General features: G+C 48.3%; 1 protein-coding gene across 2 annotated transcripts; it reads left to right on the forward strand.

Annotated features, from left to right (window-relative positions):
* Nucleotides 1-951: 951 nt before the first annotated feature.
* On the forward strand, nucleotides 952-11,878 carry C1QL2 (complement C1q like 2). Of its 2 annotated transcripts, none has more exons than XM_033163611.1 (3): nucleotides 952-1,034; nucleotides 2,702-3,529; nucleotides 10,517-11,878. In XM_033163611.1, the coding sequence occupies exons 1-3, from the start codon at nucleotides 966-968 to the stop codon at nucleotides 10,694-10,696; spliced, it is 1,077 nt and encodes a 358-aa protein (XP_033019502.1). In that variant the 5' UTR covers nucleotides 952-965; the 3' UTR covers nucleotides 10,697-11,878. The 2 variants fall into 2 exon arrangements, with proteins under 2 accessions (XP_033019502.1, XP_033019511.1); XM_033163620.1 differs by lacking the exon at nucleotides 952-1,034 and adding an exon at nucleotides 2,108-2,212.
* Nucleotides 11,879-18,828: the final 6,950 nt, after the last annotated feature.

Below are 18,828 nucleotides of genomic sequence, written 5' to 3' on the forward strand. Positions count from 1 at the left end.
TTCACTAGTTTCTGGATGCATCACATTGCAGACCATAAACTGTAGCAGTAAGGAAGACCCAGGACCACTGTCTGCCTGGGCAGAAGGACAAATATGAGGGAGGAGACTTTAAAATAGGACTGTTGTGAATGTAATTGTTGCCAAACATTTTGGCTCCCACGGTCATCTGTGTGCACATGTGCAAATGTGTTCGTTTGTGCCAGCTACTACCGGGCTGTTTCACATATGCATTTTTCACCCAGGGATGGCTAGCAAATATAAATGAAGCACCACACATCTTTAGCTCCATCCAGATCATCCTTTCACCTTGCCTCCGTTCAATTGCCAGCCACCAAGTGAGCATATGTAGAGAAACTGAGGGATGCGCATTTAAGGGTGTACCAGCCCTGTAGTAAGAAACACATCTGGTAGCAGTTTCTGCAAGGGCACCCACATTCTTCTTGGAATGGCTGCAGCTGTGGAAAGTTGTTGACGTTCGAACCCACACACTACTGGTTCACATGATACATTTCAATCACATATGAATTGGTGTGAATTGGTGGCGGTGGCGGTGGCAGGGAAGTCACAGCAAAAAACAACACCAATAGAGTTGGAAGGAACAGAATATTGTCTTGCTAATTCCACATTCTCAGACAGGCCCCTTCATAAGTAAATATTCCTAGCCATATCTTTTCTCCTGCTACCCAGAGACCAAATTCCCAAAGAATCCCACACTTCTCTTGCATCCCAGCTTATTAGGAACACTCATGCTGCAATAAATAGGTCCCTCTTCAAGGTGTCCCAGCCAGGACCTGTGGGGCTGCCATGGACACTTACTTGAGAATTTACCCCATTAAGTGTGCAACAGAATGAATGTCAACATGCATAGGCTCTGTCTGTTAGCTGTTGAAGCTGAGCATGGAGAAATATGCCTAACAAGGAACTGCACAAGTGGCTGGATCTCACGGTTGTTTACCTGGAAGTCAATGCAAGTTTTGCTCCCAGCAGAGACTGATCTAGTTTGCAGAGCAATCCTAATGCCTGTCTGCTCAGAGGTAAGGGAATCCATTGGAATGTAGCCTGAGTTAAGTCTGTGTAGGATTGCAAGGAGTCCCATTGGACTCATTCGGATTTCGTTCTACTTAGACTTACAGTTCTCCAGACTCTGGCAAACTGCAGCTCCAGCTCTCTTTCCACCCCTCTCCTCTCTCCTGCCCTCCAGCCTGAAGAAGAGCTCTGCAGCACTCAAAAGCTTGCTCACTGCTTTGTGCCATTTTACTCGGTTCAGATAACGGCATTGCCCTGCTCCGATGTCAAGGTCCCCTTGCGCATCAAATCGCGCCCTTCCTCCATCCGTTCCATTCGCGGAGGCATCGGGCAAGCAAGTCATAATAAGCAGCAGGACAGAGAAAAGCACGCGGAAAAGCAGAAGAAAAAGAGGCAAAGAGGCAGAGTCGCGATAGCCAATTTTTTTTTTGGGGGGGGACAGGAAGAATGGCAGAAAATAAGAGGCAAGAGATTTTTTTTTTTTAAGGGTCTGCGAGTACTGAAACTGACTCCAGTAAGAAGGGGCGCGGGAGCAAAAGAAGCAATGCAGCCCATATCTCCTGTTCAACTTAGGGGTCACGTCTAGGCGGAGGGGAAATTCGCCAGGTTTGCAATTTCGTCGCAGCAGGCTCTCTTCCTCTTCCTCTTCCTCATCCCGGGCTGTGAAAAACTTGGTCGCCTGGTGATGGTCGGTGTGGCCCCTTGCCTTCTCTCCTCCTCCCCCACCCCGCAGCTGGCCAGATGTGATCTCTCTCTCTCTCTCTCTCTCTCTCTCTCCCCTCCCCAACAGTTCGCGAGAGGTAAAAGAGGATTCGGGCGGTGAGTGTCTCTCCCTGGACAGACCGCGCATTTCTTGCTTGCTTATATCCGTCAGGGGAGATTGGAAGGAGATTTCCTCTCTGCCGGTTTTTGCAGTTTTGGAAAACGGGAACTTCCTTGGTAGAGAGAGAGAGAGAGAGAGAGAGAGAACCAACCCCCCTGACTCCTTGCTAAGCAGGAGGGGAGCAGGGAGGAGGAGGAGGAAGAGGGACGATGTCCTGGACGCTTGGTGAAGCAGGGGGGAGGGAGGAGGCTCAACACATCGGGGGCGCTCGCTCGTCCACCTGTTTGCACGACGCCCGCTGAGCTGCTGCGCCCGCATCCCGCCTGCTCGAGGGCAGCGGAGGATGTTCGAGGGAGCGCGCTAGTGAGTGTTTGTGCGAACGGTCTGTAAACCCCCGAGGGAAGGGACGAGGGGTGCGGAGGGGGCTGGCTGGATTGCGATGATGTGATCATGATAGGGAAAAGGGAAGGGGCTTGGGGGGGGGGGGGCCGGCGGAGGGAAGAAGAGGTCTCTACGTCAGTCTAGTCTAGTCCGGGGTCTCCCACCTCCTCCAGAGGGATAAGCGGCGGCGTCTCTTACTCCTCCTCCTCCTCCTCCTCCTCCTCCTCCTCCTCCTCCTCCTCCTCCTCCTCCTCCTCCCTCCTCCTCCTTGTCCTGCTTCCCTCCTGTCTTCGCATCTCAGTGATGCCACCATGAAGGGCACCGGTAGAGGCGGAGGGTGCCCCCGGGAGGGTGCCACCCTGACGGGCTGATCGGGACAGGAGGTGGCCTCTCGCTCGCCCCGGGCTGGGGGTTGGTTGGCCGCGACTGACTCGTCTTTCTCCTGCTTCTTCTCTCTCCCCATCCCGGCAGGCAGGCTCGCCGTCGAGAGAAGTCACCATTACTTCGCCCAGCAAGGAAGACCTGTTGGCGCTCGCTGCCCGGCTCTGCCAGAGGAGGAAGCGGCTGGTGGCCGCAGTGGGGATCGCCCTGGCCATGGGCCTCATCCTGCTCATCGCCGTCCCCATCCTGGTGCAGGCGCCGTCCAAGGGCCAGGCGCACTACGAGATGATGGGCACCTGCCGCATGATCTGCGACCCCTACAGCGCCAGTAGCGCTGCCGCCGGACCGTCCAGCCGCCCTGGAGGCACCACGGCCGCCCTCGAAGCCATGCAAGAGCTGAGCGCCAACCCGCCGCCGCCACCGCCGCCCTTCATCCAGGGACCCAAGGGCGACCCCGGCCGTCCAGGCAAGCCGGGGCCGAGGGGACCCCCCGGGGAACCGGGTCCCCCGGGCCCCAGAGGACCCCCAGGCGAGAGGGGCGATTCGGGGAAGCCGGGACTACCGGGGCTGTCGGTGCCCGGCATCGGGGCTCCCGGAACTGCAACGACGGCTGGAGGTGTGGGATCGGGCATGGGCGGCAGCAGCAGCAGCCCGGCGCCCGGAGGCGAGGTGACGGGGGCGCTGAGCGCTGCTTTCAGCGGCCCCAAGATCGCCTTCTACGTGGGCCTGAAGAGTCCCCACGAGGGCTACGAGGTGCTCAAGTTCGACGACGTGGTGACCAACCTGGGCAACCACTACGACCCCACCACGGGCAAGTTCACCTGCCAGGTGCGCGGCATCTACTTCTTCACCTACCACATCCTCATGCGCGGAGGCGACGGCACCAGCATGTGGGCGGACCTCTGCAAGAATGGGCAGGTGGGTGCTGGGCAGCTGCCACGGGCCAGCGGGGAACAGCAGGTCGGGTGACCCTGTCTTCGTATGTGCGTGTTGAGGGGATGGGAATCCTTCCTCCGGGGACAGTCTCAGACCCCACCTGGTTTTAGCTTGGAGGCATGGATGGATGGGGTTGGGTGGGGATAGCTTCTTCGAAGGTGTCGTCAGCTAAAGGGAACGCTGAAAATGGGGACAAGGGGAGCTTTGGGGCTAGTCCAGATGTGTGACGGCCCGGTTGGCTCTTGGACTGATGGCTGTAGCCTCACAGATCGAACGACTTGGGCGTGGGAGAGAACTTTCCTACGATCCGATCTAAACTCAAAATACATCTCTCGCGCGCGGTCCGGTCAGCGATGTGTTAACAAGCCCTCCAGATATCCCAGCCGGAAAAGGGGCTCCCGATTTTAGTAAGGGAACTCCTCCCACACCCTAAAACCTCACTTCGACGAGGCTCCTAAATTAAAGGAGTTGACAAAAGGAGGTTCAAGATCAAGATAATCTCGATGAGCTGTGCCGCTTGAAGTCAACTGCCGATTAGGGGGGGGGACTATTCTGGTGGGTGGGTATTTCAATTATAAAATAATCTTATCACACGCACCCAGAGTACCCCAGTGGTGCAGCTAAGTAATTTAAGACTGGGGTGAAGTATTTTTAGCAGGTAATGTGTGTTGTTTTCCACTTACCTCAAAATGTGGTAAGAAGTCAGTCCTGCTGCCTTTGGAGACCCTCTTACTCCTTCTGCTGAGAGCAGCCCTGGACCTCTACCCCAAAGTCCTGCCCTGATGGCACTGAGAATTCCCAAGAATTCACCAACTTCCTTCTTGAGACCAAGAGATTTTGACACCTGAGCAGGTGTCAATGACCTCAAGAAAATCCCTAAATGGAACCCCCACCCCCATTCCCAACTAAGAGAACTTCCTGCCAAATCTTCACCAATGGGAAATCCCACAAATGCAGGGAAATGTGCATTTGGATATTTGCACAATGGGAGGGCATTAGGCGTAGACAAGTTGAGGGCAGAAGAATACTTTAAGGGTCTTCCTTCCCACATCATCTTCACTCCAAATTCTCTTCTTCAGCGTCTTCCTGAGGGGGGAGGATATGTGTGTTGGGTTTTTGGTTACAGGCATTGTCATGCAATACAGTTAAACCCACAGGGAGTCATCTAAGAGGAAGTTTGCATGAGATCTTTAGCACTCAGGCTTCATTTTGAGGGGGACAAGGACGACCATGAGAGCTGAGTACAGGACTTCAACCCACATGGGGACTCTTGATCCCCTTCCTTGCCCTTCCTCCTGCTTAAGATTTCATTCTTGGAGACTGGCATTCAGGCTTTCTACTCTCACCATCCTGAACTTGTTGAGATCTTCCAATCACGTGAGGGGGGTCCTTGCATCATGCATGTCAGGGCCACCATCTGTGAAATCTTACTTCAAAGAGAGGCCTCACAGCCTGGGGACCTCCATCCAAAAGGAGATGGGTAGGCTAACATGTGATCTGACAGATTTGAATGGCCGCATGTGAAGTAGAGACATAGCCCCTGATTGTATGTGTGAATATAGGAGCTTCCCAGACTGTTGTCTTTGCTGCATCATGGAAACTGTGGCATGTCCTCTCCTCCAGTTGCATGTTCAGTGTTGCACAGCTAAGGGAGCATGACTTGTCACAGGAAGGAGAAACAGTTTTGGATCTTGCAGTAGCTATGCTCACCATGTTTCAGAGATCCAGAGACTTCAAGCCAATCCATGCTTATTGATTCAGCATGTATGAAATGGTCAAGAGTGAGCAGAACAAGCATCTGATGTCACCCCAAACATAATGGGATGCATTCAAAGTAGTGCTAAAGAGAACTTGCGAGGGAACTTTCTCCTCTCTCCTCTGTTTTCCTGTAAATCTATTCTGAGTTTCCCCCTAACCCTGCAGAGTAGCTTTGAGGACAGTGCAGGGCACCTGTGAGGGGAAGAGATTGGACGGGGGAGGGTCATTTTATAATATCACTAATCCTAGTTGAATATCACCCAATCCTTTTTCACGGAAGCAGTTCACACATTCAGCTCAGAGTCAGCAAAGGATGGAGCACGAGTTACACTTGCTGTGAGGAGGCTGCTGAAAGTGCCCCACCCTCAGCATGATGTGTAATCCTCTTTCTGGCTGTGACATCTAGGGCAGGGATGGGGAACCTGGGCCCTCCTGATGCTGTTGAACTCCAACACCCATCACCCACAGCCAGCATAGTAAATGGTCGGGGTGCCGAGAGTCGTAGTCCAGCAAGATCTGGAAGGACACAGGTTTCCCATTCTTGATCTAGAAGTAGCTACTCCATGGATTGTCATCTCTATGCTGTGAGTCTCCATACTTCTGCTCCAGGTTCCACCACTAGTGATGGTGTGGAGACTCACAACATGGTGGTAGCAACCCATTTGATAAGTATTTCTAAGTCATTACAGCCATGATGAGGACCACTCAGAATTTTGGAGAGCACCTCTATTTGGGAGTAGTTCTTGAAGTACATGGGATGAAGGCAGAGGGGGCACTTCCCTAATGCATGGTCCACTTACTTACTGTTTTCAGAAAAGCATGGGGGATGATTTGGCAAGAATGGGAAGAGTTGGAATTAGTGAGACTCATGGATTTCTAAACTGGGCTCTTAATTGGAGCAGTGGTAGAAAGTGTAACTTACAATCCTACCCCATGCGGGGCATTAACCTGACCTCTGGTTGATCATGTTGCTGCTGCTTACATGAAGGTAGAAAGGGAGGAGAGAGGTGGCAGGTGGGCGGAGAGCTAATCAGGCACTTCTGCTGGTGTGTTTGCATTGTGCCTACCTCCCCACCTCCACCTCCCCTCTAATTCCTGGTAAGTGGCAGCAATGTGACTGACTGGAAGTCAGGTGAGCTCTGCTGCCCCACTTTGCTGTCCGCTGCTGCTTCTGCAGGCAAAGCAGATGCTCTGCTCCTGAGCTATGGCCCCCACCCACAGTTGCCCCCACCACTGTTAGACAGTGGAGGCATGCTTAGAAGGAGAATTTCAGCTTCAATATCATCTCCCCTGCACTCAGAAAGAGATCCTAAGATTGCAAATTTGACCCTCCCATTTATAGGGTTGGAGGGCCAGGGAATGAGAGCTCAAGCTAGGACCTTCAGTCTAGGGGCCCAATTTATTTTTTAATGGAGGTCTGGTGGATCCTGTCAATCAAAGCTCACTAAAGCTTTGTGCTAGGATACACTGAGATCTTCAATCTGGATCCCTTGGCCTAGGGCCCAGATTCTGAGATGGAGTTGAGGAGGCATTATCCATCTGGAAGTGAGGGGAACCCTTTAACTAGTATTCTTACTCCAAGATCTGCCACAATTTGAAAGGGGGACAATCCCAGTGTCACTATGCAGCTTCTTTTGTAGTAAAAACTGATGCCCATTACTTAGGATTTTCAGCAAGAAGCCTGGGGTCACCCTGGAGGCAAAGTCAGCATCTTGACTTCCCAGTGACTCATTTCTGTGGAGAATTCTGTGCTCTATGCTTTCCCCTTTGGCATCTTCTCCCAATCCATGCTAAGCCTGAAGAGCCTAATTTCTGATACCTCTGGTGCTTCCTGGATATCTTTGCAACTTGATACTATGGTGGCTTCTATTCCTGGAAGCATTCTAGTTCTATGGCTCCTCTTCCTCTGTGGACAGGAAAGGTTGGCCCATCTGCCAAAACTGAGCAAAAAGAGAGGAGGATGTGCTTGCATGATCCAAGAACTACCACAAAACATTCACTCTTGTCACTTACACCTGGTGGGTGCAGCTATGGTTGGACCTTGGGGTTGAAGCCAAGGATCCCATTTGTTGTTTAGTTGTGTCCGACTCTTCGTGACCCCATGGACCAGAGCACGCCATAGGAACCTCCTAGTGACCCCCCACAGAATGGCAGATGATGGATGAAGAGGCTAACATGCTGCGCATCAGGACTTGCATTGGCTTGGGCATGCCAGGACCCACTGGGCCAGACACTGTTCATCACCGCATCCTTTATTTGCTTTTAAGTTTCAAAAGCATTTCGTAGTCATTGGGTGGGTGGGCATATTCCCAAGGAAACGTGTTTGCTATCAAGGCTGCAGAAGTAAACCCCATTTTATTCCTGACATCTTAAAGAGAGGGTGTGAGACTATGAAAAGCAGGGTCTAAAATTGCCTGCACCACTGTTTACACTTGCAAGTCCTTTGCATATGTGGGGATAGAAAAGAAGTGGACATTCCTTCCTGCTCAATGGTGTTGCAGGATGGCCCAACTCTGTGGTGGCCATCAGTCCCTGGCCTCAACTCACTTTTGATTTACACACGCCTTTTCTCCAGAACCATGGACAGCTCTCTTGAGCCCTCCAGGATCATTGAGCGACTACACAGCCATGCTAAAACCAATGTGGATTCCGTTCTCAGAATCTTAATGTTTCTCACTTGCTCCCAACTGCAGTTTCTTCTGTCCATGATCTCATGGATAGGAATTAGTAGGAAGGAAAGAGGAAGACTTCATAGTGACCAACTCCTGTAGAGGAGCAGGCCTAGGGGAACGTTGCCACCTCTGCACTCTCAGGGGTGTAACATTTTTACCCTGGAATTCCTCACACCCACAAGGTCCCCTGCTGATTTATTACTACATTTATATCCCATCTGTCTCCTGTTACGGAACCCAAAGCAATGTACAAGTAGTTTCCAGATGGTCACCCTGACCAGACTCAGGCCTGGTTAGCTCGAACCTCTTATGCCTCCAGACCACACCATAGAACCTTTCTGCATTAGACACTTTTCACTTAGTAGGAAATATGAGATCTCATTTGGAAAGCAGCAGCTATTTGAGTAAGGCTAGTGCCCACAGAAGGAGTAGTCACATGGGCAGGGAGATAAATAACACCAAGGAAAGAAAGTTTTCCTTTGTTGCCACAGAATGGACTGCACCCCTGAGCAAGTGTGAGGTGCAAAAAGGTGGGGAGACGGATGAAACTTGCGGAAGTGAAACACAAGAGGAAGAGGAGCCTGTGAGGATTTAAAGGAAGGAGGGGAATGCAAAGGAGAGGCCATCAAGAAAGGGAAATGGTCACTAATTCACACAGCGGTGGCAACGCAACATATTGATGTGCTCTGATACATGTTTGAGCATTTGAAAGCCTGGTTTATAACAATGGTAAAGGAGATCAAGGCAGTGACTTCACCTTATCAGCACTACATTAAAATGGAACCTTCATGGGTTATTGCAAAAGAACTTTAAATATTCAGGCCAAGGAAGGAGAATGCTATTGAGATGTCCTGGGACTTTACCACTGGTCCATTCATCTGTCAGAGGATTATATTGTATTGCATCTCTCTCTCTCTCTCTCTCTCTCTCTCTCTCTCTCTCTCTCTCTCTCTGTGTGTGTGTGTGTGTGTTTGTGTGTGTGTAAAGAAATGCGAAGAGATGTATATTTTGAGATGGGGCAACCCAGTTGAATGGGCAGGGTATTATTATTATTATTATTATTATTATTATTATTATTATTATTATTATCATCTCATTGAGGCTCATTTTACAAAAGGGTGGGGGTATATAGCTTCAAAATAAATAAAACATAATGAATATTGTACAACTTTAAATAGTAATGGCTGCCCCCGAGGAATCCTAGGCACTGTCATTTGTTAAGGGGCCTGAGAGTTGTTAGGAGACCCAACCCCTCTTTCCAGGGAACTCTGGGAATTGTGGCTTTGTGAGGGGAATAGAGGTCTCCTAACAACTCTCAACATCCTTAACAAACCATGGAAAGCCATGACTGTTGAAAGTGATATGATTGGGTTTAAACTATATTGCGCAGTTGGGGCCTAAATTGAAATGACAGCAAGTGAGGAAAGCAAAAGTATATAGAAGAGAAGGCAAAGAAGAGGGAGAAGAAGAGGAAACAATGAAAGGCTTTATGGAGATGGTATGAGAGAGAGAGAGAGAGAGAGAGAGAGAGAGAGAGAGAGAGAGAGAGCGTTACTGTGGCAGTGAAGGAGAATCGTGAGCTGCAGAGAGGTGTGAGGGGAAAGACCACAGCCTGGAAATGTTTGGCAGTGGAAGAAAGTGCCCAAGGAACCTCCATCAATGGCTGAATGGGCATCTGTCTGCAAGGATTTGAGTGAAAAGACTATTTCTAGTCAAGGCGGTTAAACCAAATGTATTTTACTGTCGCATTCAATGTTCTCATTGTATACAACAATGGAGGGAAAGGAAAAAGGAGGGGATACTGTTGAAAAGTACAGATAAGAGACAGTATAAGAGAAGAGAGGTCAGGAAAGATGGAATCTTCACTGTGAAGGGCAGACATATTGGGGCAAATGGGGAGGGTCAGAATAGGGTTCATATAAAGGGATGGTAATAAGCAGGTGTGGCCCTTCTCCCCTGAGAAATTTCACTGGTCATGGGCACTGCTGTGGATTTCCTTAAACCTTCTTTGATGTTTTACCTGAGGAGGTATTTCCAAATTTGCTTTGATGGGATGCGTGCAGGCAGCTTTCAGTGTTATTGAAACTGTCTTATGGGCACCCCTTTGACATTCCCCTAGGAGCTTTGCCAGTGGAGGAGGGGATGATCCCCATTTGCTTCAAATCCCACTTTTAGGAGTCATTTTTGTATGGCACATTGAAGAGATGGTGAAGATTGTTGGGGTTATAGTAAGACAGCAGGAAGGGGTGCATTTGGCATGAAGGGGAGGGAAAACTATTTGAACTTATCTTGGCATCTGAGCCTACCTTTCCGTGACGAATCATACATGAGGCATTTTGCAGGTAGAATTATTGGTCCAGCTGCTGATCTTGAGCACCAGGAATGATGCTTGCATGAGAGGGGAAGGGAGCGTGTGAGGACAGCGTGGGCGGGAGTGGCGGGTGGGAGAGAAATGCATAGTGGAGATGGCTTGAGGGCAGACCACGGAAGCTGCAAGGAGCTGAATCCATCTTCCCTTTTGGCATGATGTGCTTTGCAGGTGCGGGCGAGTGCCATTGCTCAGGATGCAGACCAGAATTACGACTACGCCAGCAACAGTGTGGTGCTGCACCTGGACTCTGGGGACGAGGTGTATGTCAAACTGGATGGAGGCAAAGCCCACGGAGGCAACAACAATAAGTACAGCACTTTCTCTGGCTTTCTTTTATACCCCGATTGACAAAGCCAAGTGTACCAAGGCGTGGTCCTTCGCCTCATTCCCCTGCCACGCCTTTCCTGGGGGGTCTGTTCTTCAGGTCACTTTAAGCTTCATTCTAAACAAACTCTTACGTTTCATTGATTGAAGTGTGGAAGGGAAACAGACGGCTTTTCCCTTCCAGCCATTGATGTGTTCTATCTTTTTGTGTGTATCCTGTTGTTCAGATTACGCTATGAGACGAACAGGGCTGAAAGCAGTAACAGGTTAATCAGCACCATGAACCGATCCATTCATTTATCACATTTTCTTCTAATGTGAAGTTAAATCCTCACTGTCTCTGGTGAAAAAGGTGTTCCAGTACTGATGGAACCATTGTTGTGCAGTTATCTGCATAGCATACCAGGATTTTAAGGGTATTTTCAGAATTGCCTCTGTTGTTTAATTATGAGACTATGTAGCCTTCATTAAGCAGCCTTGCCTCGGAATCTGTGCTGAGATATCACAATACCTGATTTTTTTTTGCCAATCTGTTAGATAGAAATAAAACAAAATTGCACCACATGCAAGCCTGTATTGTTGAGCCACCAGTACGATCAATAAATTTCCAGCCCAGCTCTCCATGATTGCAGGTGGCTTACAGTCTTGCTGTCGGAAATCCTATTCCATTGCTGGAAATAAGTCAGGACTCAGTCTCCAACTTCTGATGAACAGAGCGGGTGCCTTGCCATTGAGTTAGAGTTTCTCCGTTGATTCCATAAGCAGTTAAAAACAAGGTGTCCATTGACCCAACCAACTTCTTTAATCAGTGGGTATTGCATCCATTTGTGTTCTGTCTAAAACCCACCAGGCCACTATGTGTGTATGAAGGACCCAAGGCAGAAACCACAGAATGGATGAACCTTAGCACTTTATTTCTCTTTATGTACAATCATTGCTTTTACTAACCATCTGGAGAACAAGACAGAATTATTGTGACACTGCATTGGCCGTTCGTTATGCTGCTTTGTATGTAGGGGATTCAGATATAACCGTTTTGATTTATACTCTATAAATATATATTTTAGTTCTTTATTTCTTTCATCCACCCTTGTGCAATGCAATACTTGTGTGGGTGATGGTATTGAAAAGTTTAATCTCCTGTCTTAAAAGCAAATGAATGAGCAAAAGGAAAAAAATATATGAAATAACACATTAAATTATCTTTTTTGACAATGGTTTTCTACTGTGTCTCTCTTCTAATGTTGCCTAAGGGGAGGGAGAACAGCTGGCTGAATGGGAGCGAGAATTAAAAAACAACAACTCTTTAGGGGGTGTGTGTTTGTCATTGAAATCCCTTGACCTATTAGTGTGGACGACCTCTCCTTTCTCTTTGTTGGCAGCACTGCCCAATCTGGATAATAATGAGCAGGCTCATGGAATTCATGAATATACACCTGAAGTTTGCTTTCCTGGCCCCCTTGAATCAAAGCAAAATGAGGGACCCATTATCACAGGGGTGGGGAAGCTTTTTTTCAGATTCTGGGTAGCCAGTGGTGGTCAGGGCTCGAGTGGGTGAAGCAACTAATATGAATTTACCTTTGTACAAGCAGGCTAGTTTCTACATTCTCCCAGGCTATCCTCCCTATCCTCCATCCAGGCAAGCAAGCAAGGGGCATGGTCAGAGTTCAAGACACCTTCCATTCAGGCAAAACCACTTGGGGGGTGAAGTAGGATCCATAAGGGGCATGGCTTGGAGAGTGGGGAGGTGGCCGGGATTGGAGTGTGGCCTAGGCAGAGTCGTGATGGCTAGATAGAACCCACACCTACATTAAGGAATATGGATTGTGATGTGCTGGATGCCCTCTGTCCATGCTTCTGGTCTAGAGTACTGAATCACAATAATAATATTTGGAAGGGGAAAGGTTCCCCCCCATTTTAGATAGAGAACCAAACATTAAGCCTGCAATCCTAGCAAGTAATGCTCATTCATCTCAATGACACATACTCCTGAGTAGATGCATATACAATTGTGCTTTGTGAACATCTGTTATGTTGCTGTACACACGGGAAAACGAGGAATAAAAATGAAACAAAGGGCCACAATCCACCAGCATGATCTCCTGTCAGCGTTTATTACTGGATTCTAGTTTTCAGCTGATGTTGTTTTGCCCAAAAAGAAGCAGTGATAAGTAGCCTGTTCAACAAATATAAGTTTTGGTGTGGAACTTATTGCTACTTAATTCTTTTTCTTTTTCTTTTTAAAAGTCAGGTGTATAAACCTCTTGCATGCAGTTTTGTTCTTGCAGGGTAGTGTGGCGAATGGAGCCGAGGCATCTGTTCATGTACACATTCAAACAAAGTGGGGAAAGAAATGAAATAGAAGCTGACACTGGGTGACAGGCTTCATTGAAAGAGGGATGCGTGAAGAAAGAGGCCAGCACCAAAAAATAGAGGGGCGGGGGAATCTCTCATCACAAACAGGTGCTAGGAAGAGAGCCAGTGTGGTGTAGTGGTTAAGAGTGGTAGACTCATAATCTGGGGAACCAGGTTCGCATTTCCGCTCCTCCACATGCAGCTGCTGGGTGACCTTGGGCTAGTCACACTTCTGTGAAGTCTCTCTGCCCCACTCACCTCACAGAGTGTTTGTTGTGGGGGAGGAAGGGAAAGGATAATGTTAGCCGCTTTGAGACTCCTTCGGGTAGTGATAAAGCGGGATATCAAATCCAAACTCTACTCCTCCTCCTCCTCCTCCTCCTCCTTCGAAATTTCTATCTATCTATCTATCATCAGAGTACAGTATCTCTAATTTCCCTTCCTCCAAACAGAGTTCTTAGGAGAACCCTATTCCCTTCACAGAACTACAGTTCCCAGAGTTCCCTGGGAAGAGGGTTAATTGTTCAAGTACAATGGAAGTTGTAGCTCTGTGAGGGGAATTGGGGTCTTCTAGCATCTCTTAACATCCTCGACAAACTCCAGTTCCCAGGATTCTTTGGGGGAAGCTGTGACTGTTTAAAGAGATGTGATGTTGCTCTAAATCAGGGGTAAGCAAGGTTTATCTTGCCTGAGCTGGATCGGTCCTGCAGAGATCCCTCCATGGGCCGGATCTTGTGTGATTTTCAGTGCTGCAGAAGCGAGTCCCCGTGCTGTGCTGCGCCGGTTTAGCGCAGCGCGTGAGTGGGCGACTCAGTTTGGGGGTGGCTCGTGGGCTGCTCAAACGACCTCTGCGGAACCCTGCTCTTAATGTATTCTGCAGATGGGGCTAATACGGCGCTTCCATTGCTTTTGTGTCCCAGAATGCCCCTGTAAAAACGGAAAAGTCCTGGCCTAATGATGTCTGCAGGAATGGCCTCCGTTACCATCTGGAGATAAGGGCTTAGCGTCCTGATACTCTGACTCAGAAACATCCATTTCCTCCCATGTAAAAAGTTATTTTCCACAGAAAGAGGTACATAATTTGAAAGATCATATGTTGCACATTAATTGGTCCTAAGAAATGTATGACTTGTGAATTTTGTTCTAATATATGTTTCTGCAAAAGAGAATGGGGTGGGAATAAAGCCTTAGCCTGCCCTGATTTGCTATCCATGCTTGGGACCTCTTGGATAGCTCTTTAAAAAAATATGTCAAGCAGCAGTAAGACACCCTGTTCCTCTTGCATCAATGCTCCATCATTTTGTGGATTTTCCCTTTGTGGGATGTTTACTATTTCTGGAGTGTGCATTTGGATTTATGTTTGAAAACAGCCAACACAATCCTTTGCACTGAGGCTGTTCCCACACATATCTATTACCCAGGGACAGGATATCATACTTCTGGAACCCAGCCGAGGACTGGATTAATATTGCCCTAAGAAATGTTTTTAATGCATGGAAAGGATGCCTCAAAAGCATGCTTTTGTCACTAGCAATTATCTTGGGTTTTGGTTGTTGTTTTTTGTAACATCCTGGCAGAAAGTGATAACACAACAATAGTCGATTGCCTTGCCATAAGGAGCTAGCCACCAGGATATTACAGCTGGTGCCGTTATTCTATAGCAGGGTGCAAAAGTGGTGTGTTATCTCCCCCACCTCCCCTGGGCCAGGTTTGACAGGTGGGTGGGACATCACAATGGATCGGACATCACAATGATGTCAGGTGGGTCCCCCTTTTTTGCTGGCAAGATCTGAAATTAAGCCACGAGGACAAAGGCACCAAGCACTGATGATCAGCTGATGGTTCAGTCTCGAGAAGCCCCTTGCACAGCACTCTGCAAAGCCTAACAGTTGCAACACTACACAGTCAGCTTAGGTTTTGCAAAGGCCTGTGCTCATTGGTAGTGCCTCCAAACCCCTTTCCGCCAAGCTGGTACTTTACCATACTACGCAAGGCAAGCGGGCATCACTTGGCCAAAATGGCACCGTGGGCCAAACAGGAAGGCCTGGTAGGCCTAATTCTGCCCACATGCTGGAGGTCCAAATGAGTACCCAGTGCCAGCCCTATTACTTCTGTTGCTGCAGCTAATAGCATTGCTGTGCCAATGCTTACCTGCCCTCCCTCCTATGATCATTAATACTATCCAGAGCATGTCTGTGGAGGGAGATGAGTCAGAAATGGGGAGGGGAGCTTAACCCTGACAAAAGCCCTCTAGTGCCTTGTGCTAAGGGTGGCTATGTGAGTCAGTTTAGAGCCATTTTGCCATTTTATTTTACTGCATGGGGCATTTACGGCCAATCAAGTAGTGCAGGGCAGCTTGTCCGAGTCACTAAGTGAGGGTGCTACATCTAGTTATTATGCGCAAACTACAGTTTGTACTGTGGCCATTAAAGCAGCTTCATTGTATCGGACGGACCAGCTGAAGCTTCTGTTTGCACCCTCCTGTTTGCTGTTCTGAAGCTTTAAAATTCAACATTCCAGAACATTGAAGATGGAAGCATGACACCGTTACCTTTGTCCTGAATCCGAAGTGGCAATTTGTAACTTCAGATGCGAATGCTACATGTTGAAGTTTGAACAGCTGTGAAAACCACCCAGCCTGAATTCTGTTGAATGGAATTCCGAATCCATGTCAGCCTTAGTGCCACTCAGCAATGAGTTCTTTCACCCAAACACATCCTGATATGGGAAAGAAGTCTTAATTCCCACCTATCACTTATATGTCTGAGTTAAAAAAAGAAAAAACATTGCGTGAGGATGATGCATTCCATTAACAGCATTCCCCTCTTCAGGTTGTGAATCCCTTCCACATTTTGGCGATTGGAGTAAATCATGGGGCTTGGTCCCCCACAAAAGGCTTGCTCTGTTGAGTCCCACTAGCTATGTAGCACCTGAAGAACTTCTTTTTACTTTTTGCTTTGATCCCATTTTGCCAGGACTTTTTCCTTCTCCCACTCATGCTCAATGCCAGTTGACTAAAGGTAAAGGTAAGGTAAAGGTTAGGTCCAGTTGCGGACGACTCTGGGGTTGCGGTGCTCATCTCGCTCTATAGGCCGAGGGAGCTGACGTTTGTCTGTGGACAGCTTCTGGGTCATGTGGCCAGCATGACTAAGCTGCTTCTGGCGAACCAGAGCAGCGCACGGAAACGCCATTTACCTTCCCGCCAGAGTGGTACCTATTTATCTACTTGCACTTGATGTGCTTTCGAACTGCTAGGTGGGCAGGAGCAGGGACCGAGCAATGGGAGCTCACCCCGTCACAGGGATTCGAACCGGCGACCTTCTGATCGGCAAGCCCTAGGCTCAGTGGTTTAGACCACAGCGCCACCCACTTCCCTGCCAGTTGACTAGGACAGGGCAAATGCATGACTCATTGGTGGCTACTGCTGGCTCCAGGTTGCTTTTTTGGGGGGGGGGGGGCTGTTGAGCAGAATGCCCACAGTGGAACTCCACTTCCTTCCTGCCCTTGGCTCTATTGCTGCCTCCCCCTGGCCAAACTATATGGCTCCTGGAGAGTGAGAGAACTGAGCGAAGGCAGAATTTATGGAATCGTAGAGTTGGAAGGGAATCTGAGAGCCATCTAGTCCAAAGTCGATCTTTTGGCCAAAGTGGGGCTTGAACCCATGATCCTGAGATTGAAAGCCTCATGCCCTACCAGCTGTTCTTTCTTCTGCCTCTGCTTGCTCCTGCTCTCCTTGTTCCTGTCACTTGCTACAGAAAGAAAAAGAAGCCACAGGACAGGGCCAGGAGTCTCTTGTGAGCAGGCCCTCTTCTGTAGTGTGAGCCTCAACAAGTACTCAGTGGTGCTGATACCTGGCACCAGGCCTGTAGCTGACTGAAAGGGCAAACATGTTATTCGGCAGAATAAGGATCAAGACCTGGACTCACGGTGCCTAGCAAGGAATCAAGCAATGCTTTTAATGAGAGGCTGAAGAGCTGCAGCTCGGGGAAAGATGCCCAGCAGTGTGGTCACATGGAAGAGAGACCCAGACTGTGGAGCAGGGAGCCAGTTGGTGTGTACACACATAAGGTGTTGAAAGATCCTTACACAAGATTCTTCCATAGGGGTGGAGGGAAGATATTCTCCTGCCATTCGTTGCGTATGTCCACACTGTATGTGTATGTTCCTTTATTAGAGCGGGGAATCTTTATTTCCCTCCAGAGAAATGCAGGAGTTTTAAAGGACATATTGCTGCTTGTATATGCTTCCCCCTCTATTAAACAGGTATCACAGGTTTTTGTATTGTTTCCAACCCCACAAGACCTGTTTGGTTAGAGATGAGACAATGAAACAAAATACATATGTTTGTAAAACCCGTCCAAAACCCCCCCACAAACAAACAAACAAACAACACACACACACACACACACACACACACACCCTGTCCCAGACCATCTTGAACTCTCTTAGAAGTGTGAAAAATGGGGAAACACCTTGAACTGACTGAAAAGGATATATTTTGATTTCCCACTCAAGTGAAATGTGTAGAGAAATGCCCAGCAACACAAGACATTTCCGGGTTCATTCAAGTTTTTGTTTCATCCCTGCAGCAATCTTCCTAGGCTGACCATTTCCACAAATGGGAAACTGATGCTGGGAGCAATTTGTTCAAGGATGCTCAGTGAGTTTTTACACTGCTGAGCAGAAAATTGAATTCAGAACTCCTGAGTAGAAAAAAAACCCTAACACTCCGTTTGGAGGGCTGCAATGCATTTGGGGTCAAGCACACATGGCAAAAACACATAGAGAATATGGAACCAGTTACATTTCCTTGCAGAGTCTGCCCCCAGCTATCCAGAGAGTTGCACATGGGTACAGTATTTACTTCCTCAAGTTCACAAACTTTACAAATTTCCTTATGCATGTGGAGATTTTCTCCTGCTCCAAGAGTCGCACACTTGAATCCCAAATACTTGGGTATTGTACCATCAAATCCACTGCTAAGTGAGAGGAGAATTGGCTTCTGATCCCACTGGGCTTGACTGCTCTGTCTAATGGAATTGTGTTGTTGATAGATTTTTCTTTTCCTAGGAGAGTTTGGGGGTTGTTTAAATTGCTTGGCTTTGGCCCTCACAATTGATGTGACTTCCTTATGGACCTGGTATGCAAATGGGGAATTCTCTCTCTGTGTGTGTGTCTCTGTAACACAGACACACAGATACACACACACACACACACACACACACACACACACACACACTGCACTCCACAGATCTCTTCCTCCAAGGGAAAATGGGTATGTTCCTGACCACCCACACGCTTAGCAATCTCAGGTATCCCCAGAATGTGGTTGGAAACCAAGGTTTGAGAGACCCCAAATGAAGCATAATTGCTATGGATGCTCAATCCCCACCAGGTTTCTAATCCTTTCTGACTTATTCCTCTCCTCCTTGTGACAAGATGGAGCTTAGGCACAAAGCCCTCAGTTTAAATTTCAAAAAATTAAAATTGACATGCGGCAGCATTACCGGGGAGCCGGGAGGAATTCCAAGGAGGCGCTTTGCGCGTTGCTTTATCCTTTTGCATTAAGGAGCAATTTGTACTTCTAACAAAAGACCCAACCATTCCCCCTTGGCAAAAGGGCAATGAAGATACCTTGCAAGGGAATTGCTGTTCACAATACTTAAACAAATTTGAATCTTAGATTCTCAAATCTGTATTCCCCGGTGGAGCCTGTGCCTTGCAATTCAAATGCATGGCTGGCGGTGAGTGCCTGCCAAGGTGTCAGCGGTTAAGCAGATGATGGATTGATGAGGCAATGG

The sequence above is a fragment of the Lacerta agilis genome, chromosome 1 (genome assembly GCF_009819535.1).
Source record: "Lacerta agilis isolate rLacAgi1 chromosome 1, rLacAgi1.pri, whole genome shotgun sequence".
Classification (NCBI taxonomy): domain Eukaryota; kingdom Metazoa; phylum Chordata; class Lepidosauria; order Squamata; family Lacertidae; genus Lacerta; species Lacerta agilis.